Source organism: Pyricularia grisea, chromosome I (genome assembly GCF_004355905.1).
Source record: "Pyricularia grisea strain NI907 chromosome I, whole genome shotgun sequence".
NCBI classification, from domain to species: Eukaryota; Fungi; Ascomycota; class Sordariomycetes; order Magnaporthales; family Pyriculariaceae; genus Pyricularia; species Pyricularia grisea.
The window spans coordinates 4004784-4027221 of record NC_044973.1 but is presented as its reverse complement, the minus strand read 5'-3'; the positions used below and the strand labels follow the sequence as shown (position 1 = coordinate 4027221).

The window sequence follows — 22438 nt, the reverse complement described above, 5'->3', positions numbered from 1 at the left end:
CATATACCTCACTCGATCTAGGTCTGGTCCTAGTTTTTACATATATCATGGGCATGTGTTTGAATATCAGGGGGGTTCTCATCGGTGGTTTATTCAGTGCAAAAAAGTCCCACGCTTGTTCGTCGTGATTTCTCCTGCATTATCTCTACCTGCTCGCCTCTGCTTTCTCCAACAAAGTGCAACAAAAACACCATGCAAAGGAACATTATTCAAGTTTGACACCACAACTCCAAAACACATATTAAACCCAGCATTTTGAAAAATAAAAGAAGAAGAAGAAGAAGCGCAATGAAGGAAAAGGAAGAAGAGACAAGACTACGAAAGGGGTATGAAACAATCTAACGCATGCATGACTTTCTTTCATTCCTCATCTTCTTCCCCATTGTTTGCCGTAATGAAGACAAGGCGAGTGCCGCTTCCAGCCGTTTGCCAGACCTGTGGAGAGTTCCTTGTCAGTACAAAGCCGAAGCAGGCCAGAGGGGATAGGTGAATTGAAAAAAAAACTTACATCAAGCTCGGTGTACTCATCCAAAGCAGTGGTCCACTGGTCCTCAGTGAAGCCCTTGGCCAAAACACGTTCTCTCACTTGGCGCATGTTCAGCTCGATGCCCAGCTCATCGTCGTCCTCACCATCGTCCGCACGGCAGGCTCCCTGGTCGGCAAGGGCCTTGACAAGGTTGTAGATCCTGCTGCTGGCGTTGAGTCCACGACGCGTTGGTGCCGCACTGGCGTCCAGGCTTGCCTTGCTGGCCTCAACAAGACGCAGAGCCTCGTCGACGTCGTCCTGGCTGACAAGACTAGCGAAGCGCAGGCGGGCAAGGGCCTGGGCAAGACGCACGACACCAAGCAGTGTACGGGGCGTCGTGTGCGTGAATTGCTTGCCTTGTTTCTCGGCACGGCGCTGCGAATCACGCATGCGCACATAAGTCTTGATCAGGTACTCTGACACGGCTGTAGGCACGGTAGGACGGTACGTCCGAGCCTCGGCTACGTAGCTGCGCATCTCGTGAGGGGTAAATATAACACCGCCGTCGCCGCCTGCCGTCAGGTCTGGATGCCGGCTATTCATGTGCACGTATGCAACGTGCTTCGCAAGCTGGGCGTCGGTATCGCGAGTTGGAGTATCCAATAGAAGGAAGAGAATATCGAAACGCGAGAGAAGCGCTGCGGGGAGGTTGATGTTCTCGACCGGAGATATGCGCGGGTTGTAGCGGCCGTAGACAGGGTTAGCGGCAGCGAGGATTGATGTACGGGCGTTGAGGCTGGTGGAGATGCCGGCTTTGCTGATGCTGATTGTTTGCTGTTCCATGACTTCGTGGATAGCGGTTCGATCGTTCTCGTCCATCTTGTCGAACTCATCGATACAGCAGATACCGTTGTCGGCCAGGACCAGAGCGCCACCTTCCAGCACCATCTCGTCTGTGACAGGATCACGCATGACAGCAGCGGTCAGACCGACACCACTGCTACCCCGGCCAGAAGTATAGACACCACGAGGGGCCACTTTGGAGATGTATTTAAGCAGCTGAGATTTGGCCACACCGGGATCACCCATCAGACAAATGTTGATGTCACCACGGATTTTCATACCGTCACCCATGTGCTTGCTCACACCTCCGACCAGCAACAACAAAAGTGCCTTCTTGACGTCCAAGTGACCGAAGATTTCAGGCGCAATGGACTTGGCCAGATATTCATAGATGTGTCCTGAGACTCTGAACTGATCGATTTTGCGCACTAACCGCGGATCAATAGTCATTTCGGCATAAGCCTTCTTGTGTTGCACAATGTGGTGCGCCTCAAGATAGGTATCAGTGAGGAGACCTGCTTTCATGGCCTTGAAGCCAGTATAAGGGGTAGGCAAAAACACGCCCGAGATGTCGGCAACATCGCCCGGGTTGACCTTGCGAACCAGCGAGCCGTAGCAGAGAATGGTAAGTGTCCTTGGGATCTGGCCGATAGGAACCTGCTCGGCAAGCTCCTGTACCTTGACCTCCTGAAAGGGGAGGAACTTGGATGCCCTGGATGAAGGGTGAAGTTGGCCCTTGCTCTGGTTGTCCTTGCAGTCTTGCGAGGGGCAGATAGTCAAGGGAGCGTAGGACTTGTCGTTCACGGGTTGGAAGATCTCACAGCCACATCGGTCGCAAGTGTATGCGCTGACCTGTGCGATGGGCTTGACGTCTGATACCCTCGTGACGATACCGCTGATAGTGATAAGATGTCCGAGATGATCGCCACGCACTTGCCGCACAGCGAGGGCTTTTCGGGGATTCTCGGCCGTCGAAGACCGCGGCTTGAAGACCAGAGTGTAGCGACGGACTAGCTCGGCAGGGAATTTGTCGTTCAGCAGAGAATTATCATTTTGCGATTCGGCGGCCTCAGCAACAGCGCGGTTGCGTTCTGCTCTGCGTGCCATAAGCACATCAAGAACATCGTCCTTGAAGCTGACCTCGCTGCTCGGTTCTGGCATCAATTTGTCGATAGCCCTTGAGACAATCTCAACATAGTGCTTGGTGTTCTTCTCAACTGATTCGACCAGTCGCAAACCCTCATCAACATCGGCCTCGAACTGCAAAAAGATGTCAGTATTTTTACAGACACAGGACAATGTCCCCCAAGAGCTCAAGTCTTGCAATTCCAGGTCCATACCGAAGCCAGATCGTCTAGGTCAATGACAACTTCGTCAACCTTCCTATCTGCTAGCTCCTGCAAAAGGTCTCGGTACTTGTGACGCGGTCCCTTTTGCCTGGCTTTCTCCTGCTGTCTGCGCTGGGCCGCCTCGTCGTCCTCGTCCATAAAGTCATAGTCGTCGCTCAAGTCGTCATCGTCAATTGCAATGTCGCCCAGCCCTTGGGTAATTGTCTGCTCTGGTGAAGTTTTGAAATCCTGGATAAAATTTTCGAACCCGGCTAAGCAGAAAAAGGAATGTTAGCTGCAATTGCTATTTTAGCTATTTACTTTGAATGCAGGTGTGTTTTTTATAGCTTCTTCCCGCGAGTAAACTTGAGTGATTGAACATACTCTGTTGCGCCGAGTAGCTCACGGGAGCCGGATATTGGAGAAGCAACGCCATTCTTGCAAGAGGATGCGTCTCCTGCGGCGATGATTTTGATTATACTTTTTTTTGGCGGTCGGGGATCAAGATGGCATCAGACGAAAGCCGATGTCTGTCCAGAGGCCTGTTGCGAATTGCTCGTTGCGCCGGTGATGGCTTCAAAAGTGGGTGACCTCAAAAGTGGGATGCGACGGGGCTTTTTGGTGGTTTGCGCCTGCACGTACACTGCCAAGTTTGGCGGTGGTTGGGCTAGGTTGGAGAAGCGCCGACATGCAGAGTGGGTTGAGAAGACATGACAGACGCGTCAAATGGTTGAATTTCGGGCGCGTTTTCGCGTTTTCCATCACCCCGCCGACCAGCAGGATGTCAGTGGATCAGAGTCAATCGATAAGCTGAAATAGAATGGAATGGGTTGGTTGCAAAGCTTGGACCAGGGGCAACGGGCGAAAGCATCGGCCCCCCACCAAAGCTGAGGGCACTACGGACACCCCCATGTGGTGTGTAACGGCTCGACCATTGAAATCTCAATGCCTCGGCTTGAAACCCATCGCAAGCCGAAGCTTCGGACGGGGCAAGACAGGGGAAGCCTGCGCGTCATCTCTAGTGCACCAAATTGTAAATGACTTACTCCGTACTTAGCTACCTTACCTATAGGTAATACCGACCTTGTGTAGTTAATTACCTTGGGGAAGCAAACTGCCAATCTAGCTCTGGGTCAGGTTCAGCTGTAGAGCTTCATGATCTGCTAGTTTCTTGCTCTTCCTTCCTTGTGGCAAGCAGATTCGACAAGGAATAGACAAAAAAAAAAAAAAAAAAAAAAAAGAAATCAGAACACACCACACATAATGGCTCCACGAAAGAATGCGCATTCGACAGCGGCCGAGATTTCGCTTGTCCACCTCAAGAACTGTCTCGTAAACCTACCATCGGCTCTCGTCAACCTGCTTGTCAATATCAACGCTGTAAGCTTTTGCATGCTTTTTAAGCTTCCCCTATGCATCCCATAGGCTATATCGGTTGTGCTCACGGCCACATAATTTTACTAACATTCAACGTCTAACACTTTCCCAGCATGCCCAAAATGTTGTCGTCGAACTCAGCTGGCGATCTAGCGACGGCTCACCAAAGTCATCATACCTCGGCTGGACCGGCCTTCCCAGCAAGCGCAAGCTCGCCCCGATAGTCACCCGCGATGGTATTCAAGGCTCGCGGGGTTCAGGAGGATCACGGGAGCAGGAAATCTCTCTCGTGGAGATCGACCCTACATTGGCAAATACCCTGGGACTGAGCGACGGCCAGAAGATCACGGCCATGATTCACCTAGAGTTCCCTATGGCGCACACAGTGCACATCGAGCCCCTCACCCCCGAGGACTGGGAGGTCATCGAGCTGCACGCCAACTTCCTCGAACTCAACATGATGTCCCAAGTGCGCGCGCTGCCCAATCCAGCCTACGCACCGCCTGGCGGTGTCCCAGGATCCGCCGCGCACCCCTTGGCCCTGCACGTCTCTCCGACCTCTACCGCCAGCATCAGGGTCGCGTCCCTAGAACCTGCAGCGGGATCCGATGTCCCGTTCGTTAAGATTGCCCCCAATGCCGAGGTCATAGTGGCGCCCAAGGAGAGGTCAAAGCCGTCGCGGTCGGGGAAGAGCGGCAGCAAAGGAGGTCGCAGTGTGGATGGCGCCTCGGGGAAAAGCTCAAGCAGTACCGTGAGACGGAATAGGAGGAGCAAAAGCGAGGAACGCAAGCCTGCCTTGTACCTGCGAGCCATGGACCGCCGATACTGCGAAGATTGGTTCGACGACTTCGATGAGGCAGGCAAGGAGCTACAGGAGGGGCTAAGCGTCTGGGTGGATCGGGATCTACTCTTCTCAAAAGGTTTCCGAGGGGTCAAGCATGTCGCAGTTGATCTCATGCAACCTTCGAACGTCCAGCCCCAGCCTACAGACGGGGCTGAGGCTCAACAAAGGCAGTCTACCCGGGTTGTGGCTATGTTATGCGGCTGGGATGAACCGCCGAACGGATCTGCAGTAGCTCTATCGACGCCACTTTGTGCGTCACTGGGCTGCCAGGGGATTGTGGGAGGAGTGGTGAAGATTGAACCGGCACCAACACCTTTCACAGTCAACGCGAGCGCCGAAAAGTCTGACCAACCTAACACAATACGTCGCATCAAGGTCTTTCCGTTTCTGGCTGCTGGCAGCTCACCTTCTGCCGGGCTCAAATTTGGAGGCGAATCCAAGGCTGAGAAGGAGGAAGCGGTAAAGCGACTGAAGCTTGTGTATGGTGACAAGGATGGCAAGGGTCTTTTGCAGGGGCCCCTTACTGACGGCCAAGTCCTCGGTATCTATGAAGGCGTACAACAGATTCCAGGATGGGAGGGCGGCATAATCAAGTTTGACCCGCCACCGGAGGCAGGACAACCAAACCGAGATTTGACGAGCTGGATACTGGGATCACAGAAGCCAATTCCTTTCGATATACAACCCGGAGTGCCTCCACCAGCGGGAGTTACACGAGACGATGATCTCGACGAGACAGAGTCCAGCGACAATATCCTCGTTGGTATTGATTCGCTTCTCAAGGAACTCAAGTCTAATCTGATGCATTTGTCATCTGTCCTTCTTACGGGTGCACTTGGCTCTGGAAAAACGTCTGTGGGAAAGAGCATAGCCAACGCCCTGAAGCGGGATTCGTTTTATCACACCACATACTTTACATGCCGCAGCCTCACAAACGATGAGAGCAGGGTTGCTACCGTTCGCGAGACGCTCAACCGTCTCTTCATGAACGCCAGCTGGGGTGCGAGGCTGGGCGGCAAGGCCATCGTGATATTGGACGACCTCGACAAGCTGTGCCCAGCTGAGACGGAGCTCCAAGTGGGCAATGACAACGGCCGCAGCCGGCAGATTAGTGAAGCACTCTGTGCCATAGTCAGACAGTACTGCGCCGAGGATAGCGGCGTGGTCCTGCTGGCCACCGCTCAAGCCAAGGAGTCTTTACATGGTGTCGTCATCGGTGGTCATGTGGTTCGCGAGATTGTGGAGCTTAAATCGCCCGATAAAGACGCAAGAAGAAAGATAATGGAGGCCATCACGAAGCAAGGGCCTCTTGTTACGGATATAGCCACGAGAGATACCCCCAGCGACCATTCGCGGCCCACAACAGCTGATGGCAGTGCTGCGGAAGATGAGGGTGCGTGGATGGACGGTCCCAGCAGGTCGAGCCAGAATGGTACAAATATCCGTAGTGATGGCTATTATTTACAACCAGACCTCGACTTCCTGGACATCGCTGGGCGGACAGACGGGTATATGCCAGGAGATCTCTTGCTTCTCGTGACCAGAGCCCGAAACGCGGCGCTCAGTCGGTCCCTCGAGGAGATTTCCGAGGATGATCATCTCAACGCGTTGGGCGTTCCACTGGGCATGCAAGATTTTGATGAGGCTCTGAAGGGTTTCACACCGGCGTCGCTCCACAACGTAAGCCTGCAAAGCTCGACTATCAAATTCGACTCCATCGGTGGGCTTTCCGAGACGAGACGCGTTCTGCTCGAGACGTTGCAGTACCCGACGAAATATGCCCCCATCTTTGCGCAGTGCCCTCTTCGTCTACGCTCGGGTCTTTTGCTCTATGGCTATCCCGGATGTGGCAAGACCCTGTTGGCCAGCGCGGTGGCCGGAGAGTGCGGTCTCAACTTTATCAGCGTAAAGGGTCCCGAGATTCTGAACAAGTACATTGGCGCCTCGGAGAAGAGCGTGAGAGACCTGTTTGAGCGAGCGTCGGCGGCCAAGCCTTGCGTCCTCTTCTTTGACGAGTTCGACTCCATCGCGCCCAAGCGTGGACACGACTCGACGGGCGTCACGGACCGTGTGGTCAACCAGCTTTTGACGCAAATGGACGGTGCAGAGGGCTTGTCGGGAGTCTACGTGCTCGCAGCGACCTCACGGCCGGACCTGATCGACCCTGCTCTATTGAGGCCTGGGCGCCTGGACAAGTCGCTGCTCTGCGACTTTCCCAGCGCGGATGACCGGTTGGATATCATCAGGGCCCTCGCGAGCAAGGTAAAGGTCGGTGACGAGGTGTTGGCCAACGAGGAGGAGCTCTTGGAGCTTGCGAGACGCACTGAGGGATTCACAGGCGCAGACCTTCAGGCTCTCATGTCGAACTCGCAGCTCGAGGCCATTCACGACGTCCTGGGAGACCACGGCGCCGGCACGGGTACATCGGCCGGCAAAGGAAAATACGGCGGAAGGAAGTCTGCCGTGGCATCTTCGGGTAAAGGGCGCGCCAACTACGTCCAGTTCTTGTACGGTGAAGAGCAGGAGTCTCGGAAGCCGTCCGGAGCGACCACGCTGTCGTCGGAAATGGCGGAGCGGGCAGCTATTGCGGCCAAGCTCGAGACAATCAAGCTTGCCAAGAAGGCGGCAAAGGCATTTAAAGCTGGCCGCGGGGCGCACCCTGTCAACGGCGTGGATGATGAGGGTAGTGAAGACAAAGGAAAGCAGGACGGCAGCAGTGCAGGTGAGGTGGTGATTGGGTGGAGGCACATCATCAAGGCCCTGGACGAGACTCGGCCTAGCATCAGCTCGGAGGAGCGGGCAAGATTGCAGAGGATTTACCGCGAGTTTGTGGTTGGTAGGAGTGGGCAGATGAAGGACGGGCAACCTTCTATGGAGATTGGAGGACGTTCTAGCCTCATGTAGGGGAGACTCTACTTTTGAATGGTTGATTGCTTGTCAAGACCGGGCGGTTTGTCTGTATCATGTAACACAAAATAGATATTATGGATGGAAATGCGTATAATATATGCAAGAGCCAAACAAAATTCGCGTCAAACTTTCCGCCTAAGCCGGTGCCGCTGCCACTGCCGAGGAGGATGCAGCGGCGGTCTGACCCTCCGGCTCGAACCGCGCGAGCATCTTGTCATGAATCTTCTTCCACCCACCCTCGCAAAGCCCCTTGACGGCGCCGACAACCAGCCTCGGCGCGCTGATGGTGATCTCCTCGACGATGGCCAACCCACCGGGGGTCTTGTCGCCATTCTCGGCCACCTCGCCCGCCGCCATCTCCCTGATGGCCCAGTACGTGTCCATGACGACGCTCATGGGGCTGCGGATGCGTACAAACACCCCCTCGGGCGTGTTGGTCATCTCGTAGCTGCTAATCACGTTGGAGTCCCACAGGCCGCCGGGGAGGTTGTGGACGAGGTCGTGGACCTCGTAGTACTTTGTCTCGGCCACGGCCTCAATCCCCTTGGGCAGCTTGGACGTCTTCTTGAGGGACGCCGCCTTGGCCGCGTCCAGCGTGCTGAACTTGACCATGTGCGGGTCGCACTCGAGGTAGAAGGCGTGGTCGTGCAGCATCTCTACCGACGACGCCTTGGTTGCGCTTGCCGGCAGCTTGCTCTTGTGGGAGACCTGCGCCGTGCCGGTGAAAACTATTTTTTTTTCGAGGGGAGATGAGTATGTTGGTGGGTTGTTAAAGAGTTGTTTATGACGGTGTTTTACTTACAAGATGACATGTTGAATACTGACAGATGAGTGTGGGGCTTTGTGCGGATTTGGAATTTTCTCAGGTTAAGAAATGAAAGGTAGGCGTTTGTCAATAGAATAGAAATTGTATTTAAGATGAAAAGCCGACCAAGGAGCCAATAGCCGAGAGAATGCGAAGCTCAAAGTTGATGCTGCTTTTTTTTTTGACATGCAAGTTGGGTTCTCATGACGCATGTAACTATGGTAGCTAAACCTAGGGGATTCGGGGAGATTATAGGACAGGGTCACATTCGCGCCCGAAACACTGTCTGTGTCAATGTCAACCAACATGTTACCGACCACTGCTCATCCATCACAAGTTGACATGCCTGATTCTTGGTTTGTTTATTGATTTCTTATTTTTGTAGGCCCATTAAGCACAAACTATATTTCTTTTTCTATATTTTATTTGATCTTGGTTGGTAATCTGAACCCCGCAACCCCAAGTTCCAGCCCATTTACATGGTAAAGACCACTCTGCCCTTCTTTGCAAGCTCACTATCCGGCCAAACCTTTGAAAACTGGTCCAGCGGGAACTTCTGAGGTTGCTTTAGTGTCAACCCTGCCAGTGCCTCGATGAGCTTTGGCATCTGCTGTCCAAGCTCGGCAATCGTCCACGCGCCCGGACCTGAGCCACGCACGGTCAGGTTCTTGGACCGAAGGACAGCCGAGGGCAGTGCGATGGCGTCTTGACCTGACATGCTACCAATTTGGACGTACTGCACCGGTCTCCCCTGAGGAATGCTGGAGAGCAGGTGGACGGTCGCGTCGCCGTAGACGTAGTCCAGTACCACGTCGACCTTTTCCAACCCCGAATAGTCGGTTTCCACGCCCGGCTTGAGCTCGATCCAGCGGTCCAGGCTGTCGATCTTCTTCATCGCCTCCACGTTGCGCGCAACCCCGATAACGCTGTTGGCACCCAGCTTCCTCGACAGAGACGCTGCCAGTTCGCCGCTGGCGGTGGTGGCGCCGAGGATCAGCACCGTGAAGTTGGGCGGCAGATCGGTGCAGCGGGTGGTCAGGGCCAACCATGAGCTCATGCCGGGGTTGACGCTCGCTGCGAGGGCAGCCGGGTCGACACCTTCAGGCACGGGCACGGCCGCCTTCTTCTCGACGTTGACATAGTCGACAAACGTTCCAAAGTCAGGCGCCATCCCCATGATGTAGTAGCTCGTGCCTGTGGCCTCGTCAAGACCCACACCGTCGATGCCGACAGTGTGCGGCAGCATCGAGGCCGAGTAGTGTTTTCCCGATGCCCTCGAACGCACGACCTGGTGGAGGCCGGCCGCCTGCATGCGGAGCTGGATTTGAGATGGAGATGGCGTGGGTGGCTTGTCAGAGGTCAACTCTTGCGGGCCTTCGGTCCATGATTTCACCTGTATGGCGCGCATGGTCATGTCTGTTGGTGTGCCAAAAACGGAAATGGAAAGAAGTGAAGAAGATGTTTGGCAAATGTGAGTTTGTTTGGAAAACGCTGATACTGTTTGACGGTAACAAATAGATCACCCGAGATTTAGATAAGGCCAGCCCTGATGGTAACGCTCCCTTATATGATGCCGTTTGAACGGTCTAGCCTACCTGTATGCACCCCCACTACCTATGTAATTTGGTACTTGATGAAGTCCGAATGCAGCAAGAGATTACTCAGCGCACCATACATACGGCGTTGCTGCGGTAAATGAAGGAGGGGTCTGCATATTCTCAGCCGATAGAGATTCGTATGTTGCTAGGTACATGAGGGAACTTACTGATAGGAGGGAAATAGGCAGAAAGTGGAAGAAGAAAAAATGCTGCATTGTAAAGTTACCTAAGGTAGATAGATGCTGAGGTGCTTAACCTACCTACTTGGGGACGGTACCTAGGCAAGCTAGGCTTTGTATGACAAACCAAAGTACCTACCTACTGAAACCGAACACTGTCGCGGCTTCGCGCCTTCGCCATCTCGCGTGGAGTTGCAGATATGGCCGGCGATTATGAAGTTGAATGCTAGTGGAGACAAATAAATTTATTGATAAAAGCTTATATTATTTCGGCGTCATGTTTAGCAATGAAGCTACGACGTAACTCCGCAGGTTGATGGTTAGGGGAGGTATTTTCACCCCAATTGAATTTATGTGGAAGCTGGGTGTAAAAAACAGAGGCAGGGACGAAGTCAATTGCAACAGCCGTTGCAAGGATCTACGTAAACAGTTAAAGTATGGTTTGTATACTGTATAGATACAGTATGATATATCTCATAGGGACCAACGTGGCGGCGACCCCCTGTTGCAATGGGTCAGTGCACGTCCCCTTTTCTGTCTGGGGAAGGAGAAGTCAATCGTTGGATTCTGGCCAAAAAAAAGCCCGGTTATCACTGACTTGCTTTGCACTTCAGCCTACGACAGTCATCGGGAAAGATACCATACCGATGAATTTCTGAGACTATCTTCTGAAAATCCTGGCTTGTTGCGTATGTCCAATTTTTCGTTTTCTGGGGCATTTCATTCAGGGGCTTTGACGCGATCGTTCGCTTGGCCCGCCGTCGCGTAACCTAAGGGTTTCTTTCTGGCGCTGCTGGCGGTTGGCTCCCAGATCCAAACGCTCCAAGTGCTTTGTGGCCCCAATTAATTGTGCTTTTGCTCGCTGCAATCGTACACTGCATCGCCGTATAGCAACGCCAAAGCTTGACGGATCTCAGCCGCATCGAACGCCAAAACAAGCAACAAACAGAATGTGGATGAGATCTTGACAACTCACAGTAGATTGGCTGAGCTGCTGTGCAGGGAGGTCCTGGGGCGAGACCTAGCCCCGTCGGTTTGGTCTTCATCTCAACCGATCTCAAACTGAGGAGGACGGGATTCTTTCTCGTTATTGAATACATTACTTTATTCTTCTTCTTGTTGTTGTTCTTTTGTTCTGCCGTCATTCTTTTTCACGAGCCTCAGCATCATCTTGTTTTTCTCTGTTTTCTCGGTTATTTCTTTTTGACGATTTTGGTTTTCACATGCCAGGTGCGCAAGAGATCAGTTGTCAGAACTTCCATTTGGATTTATTCTTCAACCATAAGGGCACGGGTTTCTTGGTTGTTTAAACGTCCCGGCGTTACGTTTTCACCATGGCTACCCTCCAAGTGCGTGGTGTTGGCGTCTCGGCCACCAAACAAAAAGCCTTGGAAGATGCAAAGAAGATGCAGATGCATATCGTGGAGGAGAGCAACAAAGCTGGAAAGGAGCCACCGCCCTATCAGCTACTCGAACTCATCGGCAAGGGCAGCTATGGTCGGGTTTACACAGCAAACGACATCAAAAACAGTAGAGTTGTTGCCGTCAAGATGATCGATATCGAAGAGGCCGACACGCTCAACCCCAAGTTTGGAGACACTTACACAGAGATCATGAACGAAATAAACGCCCTGAAGTTACTCAGCGAGGGTGGCGCCAAAAACATCAACCAGGTTTTTGAGGCCTTGCCCGTCCAACAATCCATGTGGATCATCACAGAGTATTGCGCAGGTGGAAGTGTGTCAACCTTGTTGCAGCCTACCGCTCCCAATGGTCTCCAGGAGAAATGGATTATACCAATTCTTCGAGAGGTCGCCGAGGCTATATTCTGGGTGCACAGGCAAGGCATTATTCATCGAGATATCAAATGCGCCAACGTCCTTATCACCGAAGCTGGCGGTGTCCAACTCTGTGATTTTGGCGTTGCCGGTGTTATTGAGAACAAGTTCGACAAGCGGACTACTGTTATCGGCACACCCAACTGGATGGCGCCCGAGTTGTTTGACGGGTCGAATTCATACGGTACAGAGGTTGACATCTGGGCTTTTGGCTCCCTAGTCTTCGAGATCGCATCAGGTCTACCGCCGAATGCACTTTCGGGTATGCCATTCCATCAGCTCGGCAGCTTTGTTAAAAAGCAGAGTCCTAGGTTGGAGGGAGACCAGTACTCAGATCAGCTCAAGGACCTCGTTGCCTATTGCTTGGTCGATGATCCTACGCAAAGGCCACCAATCGAGTCTATACAACAGCACCCCTATATTGCCAACACCGACACCATGTACCCGACATCCTCACTGGCGCTTCTTGTAAGAGCTTACAGACTTTGGGAATCGCAAGGTGGATCGAGGAAATCCCTTTTCAATCCCGGGGGTGCCCAAGGGCTTTCTGCAAATGATCTTTCATCAACAGCTTTGGCAGAGGACGAATGGAATTTCAGTACAACCATGGCGTTTGACCAGCGCGTGTTTGGTGACTCTGACAGCAATCAGGCAGTATATGACGTTTATGGGACAAACGTTGAGCTACCTCAGCAGTTTAATGACGAAACAACGCGTCCTTCAAAAACCAAGGGTCGACGCCGGCCTCCACCCCATCTTCCTGCTCTCAAGGCTCCTTTGGAAAAAGTGTTTGATCCCAACACAATATCGAATTATGAAGACAATTCAAGAATGTACTATGGCAGGCCAATGCCTCCTCCTGCTGCAGCACCGGCACCAGCACCGGCAGGTTCTGACTTGCCGTTAAGAGACGACTCTCTGCACCTGACGGTGCGCGAATCTTTGATCGACTTGGATGCTTCACTAGATGGAAGCGACTTGTCACAATTTGCCGACATGGAAACCATCAGGGCCCCGGGTGGACATAAATCTATTGACTTTGGGTACGATGACAGCTCGGACTTCAACAAAGCACCGCTCAGTGACCCGGCAGACCTCAGCAACAACAGGCGGACCCAGGACTGGAAGTTCCCCTCCATGACATCTGCGCCGCTTTCTGCGAATCCCGAAATGTCACACTTCTCTTTCAACGAACACTCGTTCAATGAGCTGGTCTATGATGATGAACCTGAAACCCCCGAACCATCTTTCAGTCGCCCGGCCTTGGTTCACCACCCAACGGACCCTGTCAGCCTTCAGTCGCAAAGCTACAATGATTTGTGCGTGCCGCGCATGCCAGACAACCGCGCGTCCATGAGCAGTCTCATCGATCTGGACGAGAGTCTACCTGACAGCATACCCGAATTGATGCGACCATCGACAGCCAACTCGGACGTGGCGTCTGTCACGGGATCGGACATTGGAGCTCCCAACCCCTTTGAGTTTGAACGGCACGCGTCGACATACAAACCCTTACCGCTGAACTCTGCTAGAGAACCGTCCATATATGTTTCAGACGACTCGGATTTTGCGCGTCTCGGCAGCAGTGTTGCGGACGCAGCGAGTGCTAGCATGCCTAACTTGGTGCTAAATGGGGGCAACGGTGATAGTCTGGATCAAAGGGATCGCCCGGACTCATACGATGGTGCCAGTCAATCAGGAGGGTTATATGATAACGGGGACTACCTCGATGCCGATTATCTCTCCATGGCCGACCGTCGTACCCGCGATCAGTACGGAGACTTGAGCGGACCGTACTCTGATCAGCAACAGCTAGATGAACAGCAATATCAGCAGTCACAGTACCGGCGACAGGATCTAAGCCAGTCTTATCAGGACGCAGAGATTCCTCCGCTACCAGAACCACCCTCGGCTAGGGTCATGCAGGGTGTTGGGAGTAGGCAGGAGGCCAGCGATGAGTTGCGGAGGATGCTGGCAAGCTTCCAAGAGCATCTTAGTTTTACGAACGCGCACCTATCCAGTCTTCCAGTCCGTCGAAATGCGGCAGGCAGACTGGAGCCCCCGGTTGTGGAATAAGAGGAGGTCGTTGACTTTGCAGGGCACAGTGGCGATTGTGCACTGCGAGGTTTTTGTTGTTTTCATTCTGTCCTACGTGTGTATATATAGGTATATTTTCAATGGGTTACTTTTGGAGGTGACGCAGAGCGTGCATTTAGATATATTTTAGTGGTGATACATTAGCAACTTAGTGCAGCATTTGTCGCCCTGCATTAGATGGGAATTTTGTGGTAAATCTCTAGATAGGTATAGAAAGCGAGACTCTTAAAGATATAATTGGTCGTTATTATATTTTTGCCTGTTGAGGATTGTCAAGCAGGTTTCTTTGATCTCCAAGTAGAAATTTCCTCCAAAGTTGACTCACGCAAAAACCAAGATAGCAATTTTTTTTGTTCCCTCATTCCCCTATCGCCACTTGCGTTCAAATTGAATATCGAGAAACCACAAACGACATTAATCTATACTGGCTAAATTTTAATGATTCCATACGGTCATTTTTCTATCAATTACTGATTCAGGCGGTCAGAAGAAAATCATCTTTTGGCGTTTTACAAACTCAACGTCGTCGAGCTGGCGGGCATAAAAAGTCTCCAGATTGCTTGGCGTGGCATCTGCAGGCGCCACCACCGCGCTCCTCTACAAGCTCTCACACGCCAGATGACCCGACAAATCTCCTCTGCAGCCATGAAAACCGAGATAGTGAAAGTCGAGGCGGGCGGAGGCGACACCTTGGGCAGATTCCGCCAGCAGCCCGCACCACCAGCAACCCCGTCATCATCGGCGGCGCCGCTGCGGAGCCCACGACAGCCCCACAGGCTGGACTCGTGGGAGGTGCCGGCCGAGTCGCAGCACCCTGCCATCGGGGCCCTGAGGCGCGCGGCGGACTACCTCGGCTCCAGCGACATCCCCGTCGGCTTTCCCACCGAGACGGTCTATGGTCTTGGTGCAGACGCCACCCGTAGCGCCGCCGTCAGGGGCATCTACGCCGCCAAGGGCAGGCCTTCGGATAACCCACTCATCGTGCACGTCTGTGACCTCGATATGCTGCGCGCGCTGTTGTCACCGGCGTGTGATGGTGGCAGCGGGGCGAAAGGCGAGGCAGTATCAGAGAAGGCGGCCGAACCAGCAAGCACAGCAAACGGCACGACCAAGACGCCCATCGACGACCCGATCCCCAGCGTCTACCTCCCACTGCTGGAGCGCTTCTGGCCGGGACCGCTGACGATCCTCCTCCCGAACCCGCAGCCGTCGCGGCTGGCGCCCGAGGTGACGGCGGGCCTGCCGACGTTTGGGGTGCGCATGCCGGCGTCGCCGCTGGCGCTGACGCTGATCAGGCTGGCGGGCGTCCCGCTCGCTGCCCCATCGGCCAACGCATCCACGCGCCCGTCGCCCACTACCGCGCACCACGTCTTCGACGACCTCGACGGCCGCCTCGAGCTGATCCTCGATGGTGGCCCTTGCGGCGTCGGCGTCGAGAGCACGGTCGTCGACGGCCTGTGTGACCCGCCTGCTGTGTTGCGGCCCGGCGGCGTGGCGATTGAGGACTTGAGGCGCTGTGAGGGCTGGGAGGGCGTCGTCAAGGCGTACAAGGACGAGGCGGAACTTGGTAAATCGGGGGACAGCGCCGCGCCACGTGCCCCGGGTATGAAGTACAAGCACTACAGCCCGCGAGCTAAGGTCGTGCTGTACGAGGCTGGGTTCGGGGGTGGCGGTGCGGCGGGGGATAGGGTGCGGGAGGATCTGGATGCTGGGAGGTTGGTGTTTGGTGAGGATGCCGGGAGGCCGGCGAGGCTTGGCGTTGTCAGGACGACGTCGTCTGGGGACAAGGCCGGAGAGAGGTCGGTCGAGGAGTATCAGACCGAGGACGGGACGACGGTGCTGGATTTGCATCTCGGGAGGGATCCTAAGGATGTGGCGCAGGGGTTGTTCTCTGCGCTGAGAGAGCTCGATACGCGCAAGGCGGATGTGATATGCGTCGAGGGGGTTGGAGATGGTGATGACATCGCCGCGGCCGTCATGAACAGGCTGCGGAAGGCGGCAACGGAGACGAGGTGATGCCTTGGGGGCTCGTTATCATAAGAATTATTTCTCCTTGGGACTTTCAAAAAAGAAAAAGAGAAGGAACTAGGTGGTTAGTAGACAGACTATGGCCTTAAGACTACAATGGTCTGGCGTATAGAAACATAGACGGCAAGGAATTTAGACATTCATGTCACTGTGTCATTGATGGTATCTCCAAGAACAAGAAATGGTCATTTATTGGCCTGTCCGTTCTGGTCCAGCCATTGTATTCCCCAACTCCCATCTGCTTTCATCGGTTTTTTTTATGGAGAACATCTAAAGATGCAGGCGGAAACTTAAGAGAAAAAAAACCAAACCAAAACACCATCATACCCGAAACATCTCCCCAATCACAAACCTTGCCTCAGCCAATCCGTCAGCTTGGCCTTGCCCAACTGGGCCAGGTTGTTGACGCCCTGTTCGCTAAAGGGATCGATGCGGCTGAGGTTGACGTCCTGCGTCGGGGCCTTGCTGACCCTCTGGACGATGATTGTGGGATCGGTCTCTAGGATGATGCCGTCGTCGACAATCTCGTCGATGGCGAGGGAGACGAGATCGTAGTTTTCGATTATGGTGCGCTTATCGACCGACTGCTTGAAGAGCAGGTGCAGCGAGTCGCGCAGGGCCAGGATGACATTATACAGCAGGACCTCGTTCTCGTCGACGCTGCCGACCACGTACATCATGACGTCCGACTCCATCTTGTACAGGACGATTCGGTTGTCGTACAGGATGATGTCGCCGGTCTGCTTGGCCGTCTTCTCGAGCAGGCCCTTCTCAAAGGCCTTTTGCGACTTGACGTCTGGGAATGGGTTTGGCGGGGCGGTCAGGGCTGTATTTGAGCGCGGGTAGTTTTGCGTCAGCTGTTTGCTGTCATTCTATATATGTATATAAAGGGCGTGTGCTGTGAATTCTACAAGTCACAGAGAGCCGGAGTGCATACCGGCAGCTTGACCGGCACCGGGCGCGGCCTGGTGGGGTGAGGTGTAGTATTTGGCGAATATCCTTGAGCCATCATCGGAGCCGAGGATGATGATGGCGTTTACGGATGATAATGACATGCCGGGAGCCATTTTGAATATGTGGGAGACCACGAAGGTCGGCCAGACGTAAGGAGGAGAGGTTTTAGATTTGAGAATTGGTTCTATGGGTGTTTGCGCCGTCGTCTTTTCGGAATCGTTGTTGCTTTCTCACCGGGGATGTTAGTCTGGTCCGTCTATCAGAGTCGCGCAGCTACACAACGCAAGCTGTTCGATTGGGAGCTGTACAGTGTTTCAACTCAGATATATTCACTGTGACCCCGACAAGCTCTCATGTCTTCAACGATTGCCCCTCCAAGGATGATGCACGGACCAACCACTTTACGCGAAGATGTCGCGTCGAATTCACGTCCTCAATTCCTCAGCCCCTGACCGTGTTTCTACTCTAGCATTTTCCCCTCCATAGATTGATTGATTGATTGATTGATTGCCTTTTTTGGTCTTCGTTCTCCCGTCAACCAGCTGGTGCCCGCCCACTCACTCCACATCCAACACCTCCCATCATCAACAAATCTAGATTTCGTAGCTTTTTTTTTTTTTTGCGACAACCCCCACGCACAGACAGAAATCCCCTCTATACACTTCTGATATACCCATATTGTTTGTGTTCGCAATGTCTACACCGTCTGGTAGGCGAACACGGAGTTCGCAGTCGGCGACACCCTCGCGCAATGCCGCGCGCAACGCCCAGGCAGGACCGTCGAATGCTGCAGAGGACCAGGAGCCGGCATCGTCAGTCCGGGGCACGCCCCGCGGTCCTAGGCAGTCGCAGCTGGCCTCTAGTCCCATGTTTTATCAGTCGTCACCAGCCAACGGCAGCAGAACCCAGGAACCTTCTTCTCCCTTGCGCCAGATGACCCACAGCCAGTCCACGGCTCGCCGCTCCAATGCCACTCCCAGCTCGCCGTTGCGGCAGCAGACTGACAGCCAAGATGATCCTGAACGGACGCCAAGGGCCAGCGGTAGTGGACTTATTGGAGGTATGTCTCTATTTCCTGGCAACAACGATATAACATGTCTGCTCCTATCTCTCCTGATTTGCTGGTTTGCTGGTTTGCTGGTCCATACTAATCTAGTCTTACTGCATCTTGACAGAGTCTTCTCCTATTCGATACGAGAGTTCCAGCCCTGGGCGTGCTTTCAATCCCCTTTCAGACAATCTTCGTAGTGAAAGCAGTGGCATCTTTGTTGGCTCACGCTCAGGTTCCGCCCGCAACCGCCGAGGTGACATTAATCCTGATGCCCTTCTGAGATCCTCGCGTCCAAGACGTGTGGTACTAGACCCGTCTGGTAATGTCGTTACAGAAGTTGGCTCAGATGCGCCATCATTCCGAACGGTCAACCCTGATACTTCCGAAGCGAATGCGCTGGGTGGAGACAGCGGCGGTCTGATCTGGGGTACCACAGTTTCCATCGATGATACGTTTGCCTCTTTCAAGGACTTTGCGCGGAACTTTACCAAGAAGTACCGCCTTTGGTCGGATGGAATGACAGAAGCCGAGACTGCTCAGCGAGACGATGCAGAGTCCAGACCCTACATGGAGGCCATGGAGACCATGCTCTTGCTGGGAACTTCTCGGCTCTATGTTGATCTCCGTGACCTCAAAGCTTACCCCCGCACGATCAAATTGTGGCACCAGATCCAGGCTTATCCCCAAGAGCTCGTCCCCATCATGGATCAAGCTTTGACAAACATGATGGAGGATCTTGCTCAGGCAGAGATGGCGAGACAGCGTTCTCAAAGCAGTGCTGGTGCCAGAGCCACCCCAATGGTAGCTACCCCGAGCTCGGAGCCACAATATGCCAGTTCGGAATTCGGCGGTCCAGCAACTCCCCGTCCAGGTGCCGAGCCTGAGAATGACTTGGAGGAGCAAGTAGCTCAGACAACCTACGCGATCCGACCCTTTGGACTGGAGAAGACGACAAACCTCAGAGACCTGAATCCCTCCGACATGGACAAGTTGATTACCGTCAAGGGACTCGTGATTCGGACAACACCCGTCATCCCAGACATGAGGGATGCACACTTCAAGTGCAGCGTCTGCAATCACTCGGTCACTGTTACAATCGATCGTGGTAGGATTAAGGAGCCGACCGAGTGCCCACGGCAGATGTGTTCGGCCAAGAACTCTATGCAGATTGTTCACAATCGGTGTGCATTTGCCGACAAGCAGGTCATCAAGCTGCAAGAGACCCCCGACGAAGTGCCTGCCGGCCAGACTCCTCACTCGGTCTCGGTGTGCGCGTACAATGAGCTCGTGGACTTTTGCAAGGCTGGTGACAGGGTGCAACTCACTGGAATTTTCCGGGTCATGCCCGTGCGCGTGAACCCTCGTCAAAGGTCTGTCAAGAGCGTTCACAAGACTTATGTCGACGTTCTGCATATTCAAAAGGTCGACAACAAGCGAATGGGAGTTGATCCCTCGACGTTGGACCTGGCTGCTGAAGACGACGAGGTAGAGGCCGGAGAGGGAGATGCCAACATGCAAGAGACTCGTAAGATCACCCCTGAGGAGGAAGAGAAGATCAGGGCTACCGCACAACGGGACGATATCTATGAGCTGTTGGCAAGATCTCTAGCTCCGTCAATCTACGAAATGGATGACGTGAAGAAGGGAATCTTGCTGCAACTGTTTGGAGGCACAAACAAAAGCTTTCAAAAGGGAGGCAGTCCAAAGTATCGAGGTGACATCAACGTACTGCTTTGCGGTGACCCTTCGACCTCGAAATCCCAAATCCTCCAGTATGTGCACAAGATTGCTCCCAGGGGTATCTACACCAGTGGCAAGGGCTCATCCGCAGTGGGTTTGACGGCGTATGTGACGCGTGACCCAGAAACACGACAGCTGGTGCTGGAGTCCGGAGCCTTGGTTCTTTCCGACGGGGGTGTTTGCTGCATCGACGAGTTTGACAAGATGTCGGACGCCACGCGCTCGGTTCTTCACGAAGTGATGGAACAGCAGACCGTTTCAGTGGCCAAGGCAGGCATCATCACAACTCTGAATGCCCGCACTAGCATCCTGGCCTCGGCGAATCCTATCGGCAGTCGATACAACCCTGACCTTCCAGTGCCACAAAATATCGACCTTCCGCCTACTCTTCTTTCCCGTTTCGATCTCGTCTACCTCATCCTTGACCGGGTCGACGAGAAGAACGATCGTCGCCTAGCCAAGCATCTTTTGTCAATGTACCTGGAGGACAAGCCAGAGTCTGCAAGCTCCAACAACGAGATTTTGGTAAGTCATCAAAGCATATGGTGTCCAAAGCAGTGGCGTTGCAGTGCCTGTGAAGTTTACTAACATGTGCATCAACTTGACCGTAGCCCGTCGAGTTCCTCACATCATACATCTCGTATGCCCGCGCCAACATCCATCCCACCATCAGCCAGGAGGCGGCTCGCGAGCTGGTGGACGCCTACGTGGAGATGCGCAAGTTGGGCGAGGACGTCCGATCTGCCGAGAAGCGCATCACGGCGACGACACGACAGCTGGAATCGATGATCCGTCTCTCCGAGGCTCACGCCAAGATGCGGCTTGCATCAGAGGTCAGCGCTTCAGACGTTCGTGAGGCCAACCGACTCATCAAGTCGGCACTCAAGACGGCAGCCACGGACGCGCAGGGCCGTATCGACATGTCGCTACTGACAGAGGGCACAAGCGCGGCCGAGAGACGACGTCGCGAGGATCTCAAGGCTGCTGTTCTGGCCCTGCTGGATGAGATGACGGCTGGCGGGCATCAGGTGCGGTACAGCGAGGTGGCGAGGAGGTTGAGCGAGGGTGCCAGCGTGCCGGTAGAGGCCAGCGATTTTGCCGAGTGCATAAGGGCACTGGAAATGGATGGCGCCGTTACAATAACCGGAGAGGGACCAAGGAAGCAAATCAGGAGGATCACGGCCCAGGTTTAATCGGGACAGTGATTTTTTTTGGAATGCGAAGATGAGGCTTTGCTTCTGGCGTCAAGCAAGCCATGAGTGATGAGTTGACGTGCCTGGTTAACTGGGGTAATGATTTCTTTATGTTATTTTTTCTCTTTTCTGTTGGAATACCAAGTTCTAGATTCAGGGTTGAAGCAGGCGAGCAAAATAAATCAAGACCTGCTTGTTAATGCTAAAAGCTAAGGATGTGCAAAATTTGCCACAAAATATTGACAACGCTACATACAAGCTTCACTGAAAATGAAACAACGCCAGAACATCAAGCCGCACCGTCGCTCACCTTCACCGCATTCTTCTTTTCCGCCGCTGCAGCCGCCACAGCAGCCCTCGTCTTGGCCAACGCATCCTCAACAATAGCGACCAGCTCAGCCTCGTCCTCGAGCCCGGCGCTGAGACGCACCTGCGCGGCCCTACAGCCGTACGCGGCGTGGTACCTCCCCTCCTCCTCCCCTGCGCTGTGATAGCCCACATAACTAAACGGCACGGCCAGGGTCCTGTGCGCACCCAGGTGGCCGCTGTGGAAGAAGCCGCAGCCGTCGTAGAAGGCGGCGGCCGTGTCGAGGTCGGCAAAGTCCACGCTGAGCAGACACGTATCCCCCGGCGCGAACTCGTCCGTCGCGGGTCGCTTGAACGCGGCGTAGTTTGCATACGTGCCGCCGTGCCGGACGTGGTTGACGCCCGTGACGAGGTCGGTGGCGCGCGCCAGCGTCGCGGCCAGCGCCGTCGCGTTGCGGTTCAGCACGGCGCTGCGCGCCAGGTGGTCGGCGCTGTTGGACACGAGCGTCGCGGCGTCGTCGGCGAAGAGCTCGTTGCGGTGCTGCGAGGTCAGGCCTTGGGATACTCGGTCGTGGTGCTGCGGCATGGATGGGTTCACGACCACCGACCCGCCCATCACGTCGGCGTAGCCGCTGAAGGATTTGGTTAGGGATGTCACGATGACGTCGGCTACCGGGAGGAGGTCGATGTTGGCAAAGGAGCCGATTGTGTCGTCTACCACGAGGGGGAAGCCGTACTTGTCAGCCTGTTTTTTTTTGTGTGTGGTTGTTTCTTTTGTTAGCACTGGCTTCTTTTTTCTTTGCCTGTTTTTTTTTGTTGTGTACTGATGGGAAACTCGCTATCTGGGATGACTCCTTGACCAAGAATTCAGGGGTCAGAGG

General features: G+C 54.0%; 9 protein-coding genes across 9 annotated transcripts in view; 4 read left to right on the top strand and 5 right to left on the bottom strand.

The window, feature by feature from the left end:
- Positions 1-106: 106 nt before the first annotated feature.
- Positions 107-3240, bottom strand: PgNI_06269 (mini-chromosome maintenance complex protein 7). Its single transcript, XM_031126294.1, has 4 exons — positions 3022-3240; positions 2650-2909; positions 509-2569; positions 107-435 (listed from the first exon to the last, which is right to left on the bottom strand). Exons 1-4 carry the CDS (start codon positions 3071-3073, stop codon positions 361-363), a joined length of 2448 nt encoding a protein of 815 aa, XP_030983044.1. The 5' UTR covers positions 3074-3240; the 3' UTR covers positions 107-360.
- A 660-nt stretch (positions 3241-3900) lies between these two features.
- On the top strand, positions 3901-7762 carry PgNI_06268 (uncharacterized protein; the record flags this gene model as incomplete). The annotated part of the gene is made up of 2 exons (XM_031126293.1): positions 3901-4017; positions 4127-7762. The coding sequence occupies 2 exons, from the start codon at positions 3901-3903 to the stop codon at positions 7760-7762; spliced, it is 3753 nt and encodes a 1250-aa protein (XP_030983050.1).
- A 141-nt stretch (positions 7763-7903) lies between these two features.
- On the bottom strand, positions 7904-8580 carry PgNI_06267 (uncharacterized protein; the record flags this gene model as incomplete). Its single annotated transcript, XM_031126292.1, has 2 exons — positions 7904-8496; positions 8571-8580. The coding sequence occupies 2 exons, from the start codon at positions 8578-8580 to the stop codon at positions 7904-7906; spliced, it is 603 nt and encodes a 200-aa protein (XP_030982920.1).
- A 468-nt stretch (positions 8581-9048) lies between these two features.
- On the bottom strand, positions 9049-9987 carry PgNI_06266 (uncharacterized protein; the record flags this gene model as incomplete). The annotated part of the gene is made up of 1 exon (XM_031126291.1): positions 9049-9987. The coding sequence occupies one exon, from the start codon at positions 9985-9987 to the stop codon at positions 9049-9051; it is 939 nt and encodes a 312-aa protein (XP_030982790.1).
- A 1697-nt stretch (positions 9988-11684) lies between these two features.
- PgNI_06265 (uncharacterized protein) lies at positions 11685-14264 on the top strand (the record flags this gene model as incomplete). Its single annotated transcript, XM_031126290.1, has 1 exon — positions 11685-14264. One exon carries the CDS (start codon positions 11685-11687, stop codon positions 14262-14264), a length of 2580 nt encoding a protein of 859 aa, XP_030982780.1.
- A 666-nt stretch (positions 14265-14930) lies between these two features.
- PgNI_06264 (uncharacterized protein) lies at positions 14931-16301 on the top strand (the record flags this gene model as incomplete). The annotated part of the gene is made up of 1 exon (XM_031126289.1): positions 14931-16301. The coding sequence occupies one exon, from the start codon at positions 14931-14933 to the stop codon at positions 16299-16301; it is 1371 nt and encodes a 456-aa protein (XP_030982917.1).
- A 164-nt stretch (positions 16302-16465) lies between these two features.
- PgNI_06263 (uncharacterized protein) lies at positions 16466-17568 on the bottom strand. The gene is made up of 2 exons (XM_031126288.1): positions 17251-17568; positions 16466-17139 (listed from the first exon to the last, which is right to left on the bottom strand). Exons 1-2 carry the CDS (start codon positions 17378-17380, stop codon positions 16658-16660), a joined length of 612 nt encoding a protein of 203 aa, XP_030982802.1. The 5' UTR covers positions 17381-17568; the 3' UTR covers positions 16466-16657.
- A 209-nt stretch (positions 17569-17777) lies between these two features.
- PgNI_06262 (uncharacterized protein) lies at positions 17778-21424 on the top strand. Its single transcript, XM_031126287.1, has 3 exons — positions 17778-18327; positions 18443-20583; positions 20670-21424. The coding sequence occupies exons 1-3, from the start codon at positions 17961-17963 to the stop codon at positions 21249-21251; spliced, it is 3090 nt and encodes a 1029-aa protein (XP_030982807.1). The 5' UTR covers positions 17778-17960; the 3' UTR covers positions 21252-21424.
- Positions 21425-21540: 116 nt separating this feature from the next.
- Positions 21541-22438, bottom strand: part of PgNI_06261 (uncharacterized protein) — a gene marked incomplete at both ends in the record, with an annotated part of 2062 nt that continues 1164 nt past the window's right edge. The window contains one exon of the mRNA XM_031126286.1: positions 21541-22302. Coding sequence (XP_030982791.1) covers positions 21541-22302 — 762 coding nt within the window. The remainder of the gene's footprint in view (positions 22303-22438) is intronic.

Bases quoted from the DNA above. Each gene is read 5' to 3' on its own strand.
- PgNI_06263 (XM_031126288.1), bottom strand. From the start codon at position 17,380: ATGGCTCCCGGCATGTCATTATCATCCGTAAACGCCATCATCATCCTC. The intron at 17,140-17,250 runs GTATGCACTCCG...GCTCAAATACAG, and splicing joins CGGTGCCGGTCAAGCTGCCG to CCCTGACCGCCCCGCCAAAC.
- PgNI_06269 (XM_031126294.1), bottom strand. From the start codon at position 3,073: ATGGCGTTGCTTCTCCAATATCCGGCTCCCGTGAGCTACTCGGCGCAA. The intron at 2,570-2,649 runs GTATGGACCTGG...ATCTTTTTGCAG, and splicing joins ACCTAGACGATCTGGCTTCG to TTCGAGGCCGATGTTGATGA. The intron at 436-508 runs GTAAGTTTTTTT...AACTCTCCACAG, and splicing joins ATGAGTACACCGAGCTTGAT to GTCTGGCAAACGGCTGGAAG.
- PgNI_06262 (XM_031126287.1), top strand. From the start codon at position 17,961: ATGTCTACACCGTCTGGTAGGCGAACACGGAGTTCGCAGTCGGCGACA. The intron at 18,328-18,442 runs GTATGTCTCTAT...GCATCTTGACAG, and splicing joins CGGTAGTGGACTTATTGGAG to AGTCTTCTCCTATTCGATAC. The intron at 20,584-20,669 runs GTAAGTCATCAA...ACTTGACCGTAG, and splicing joins GCTCCAACAACGAGATTTTG to CCCGTCGAGTTCCTCACATC.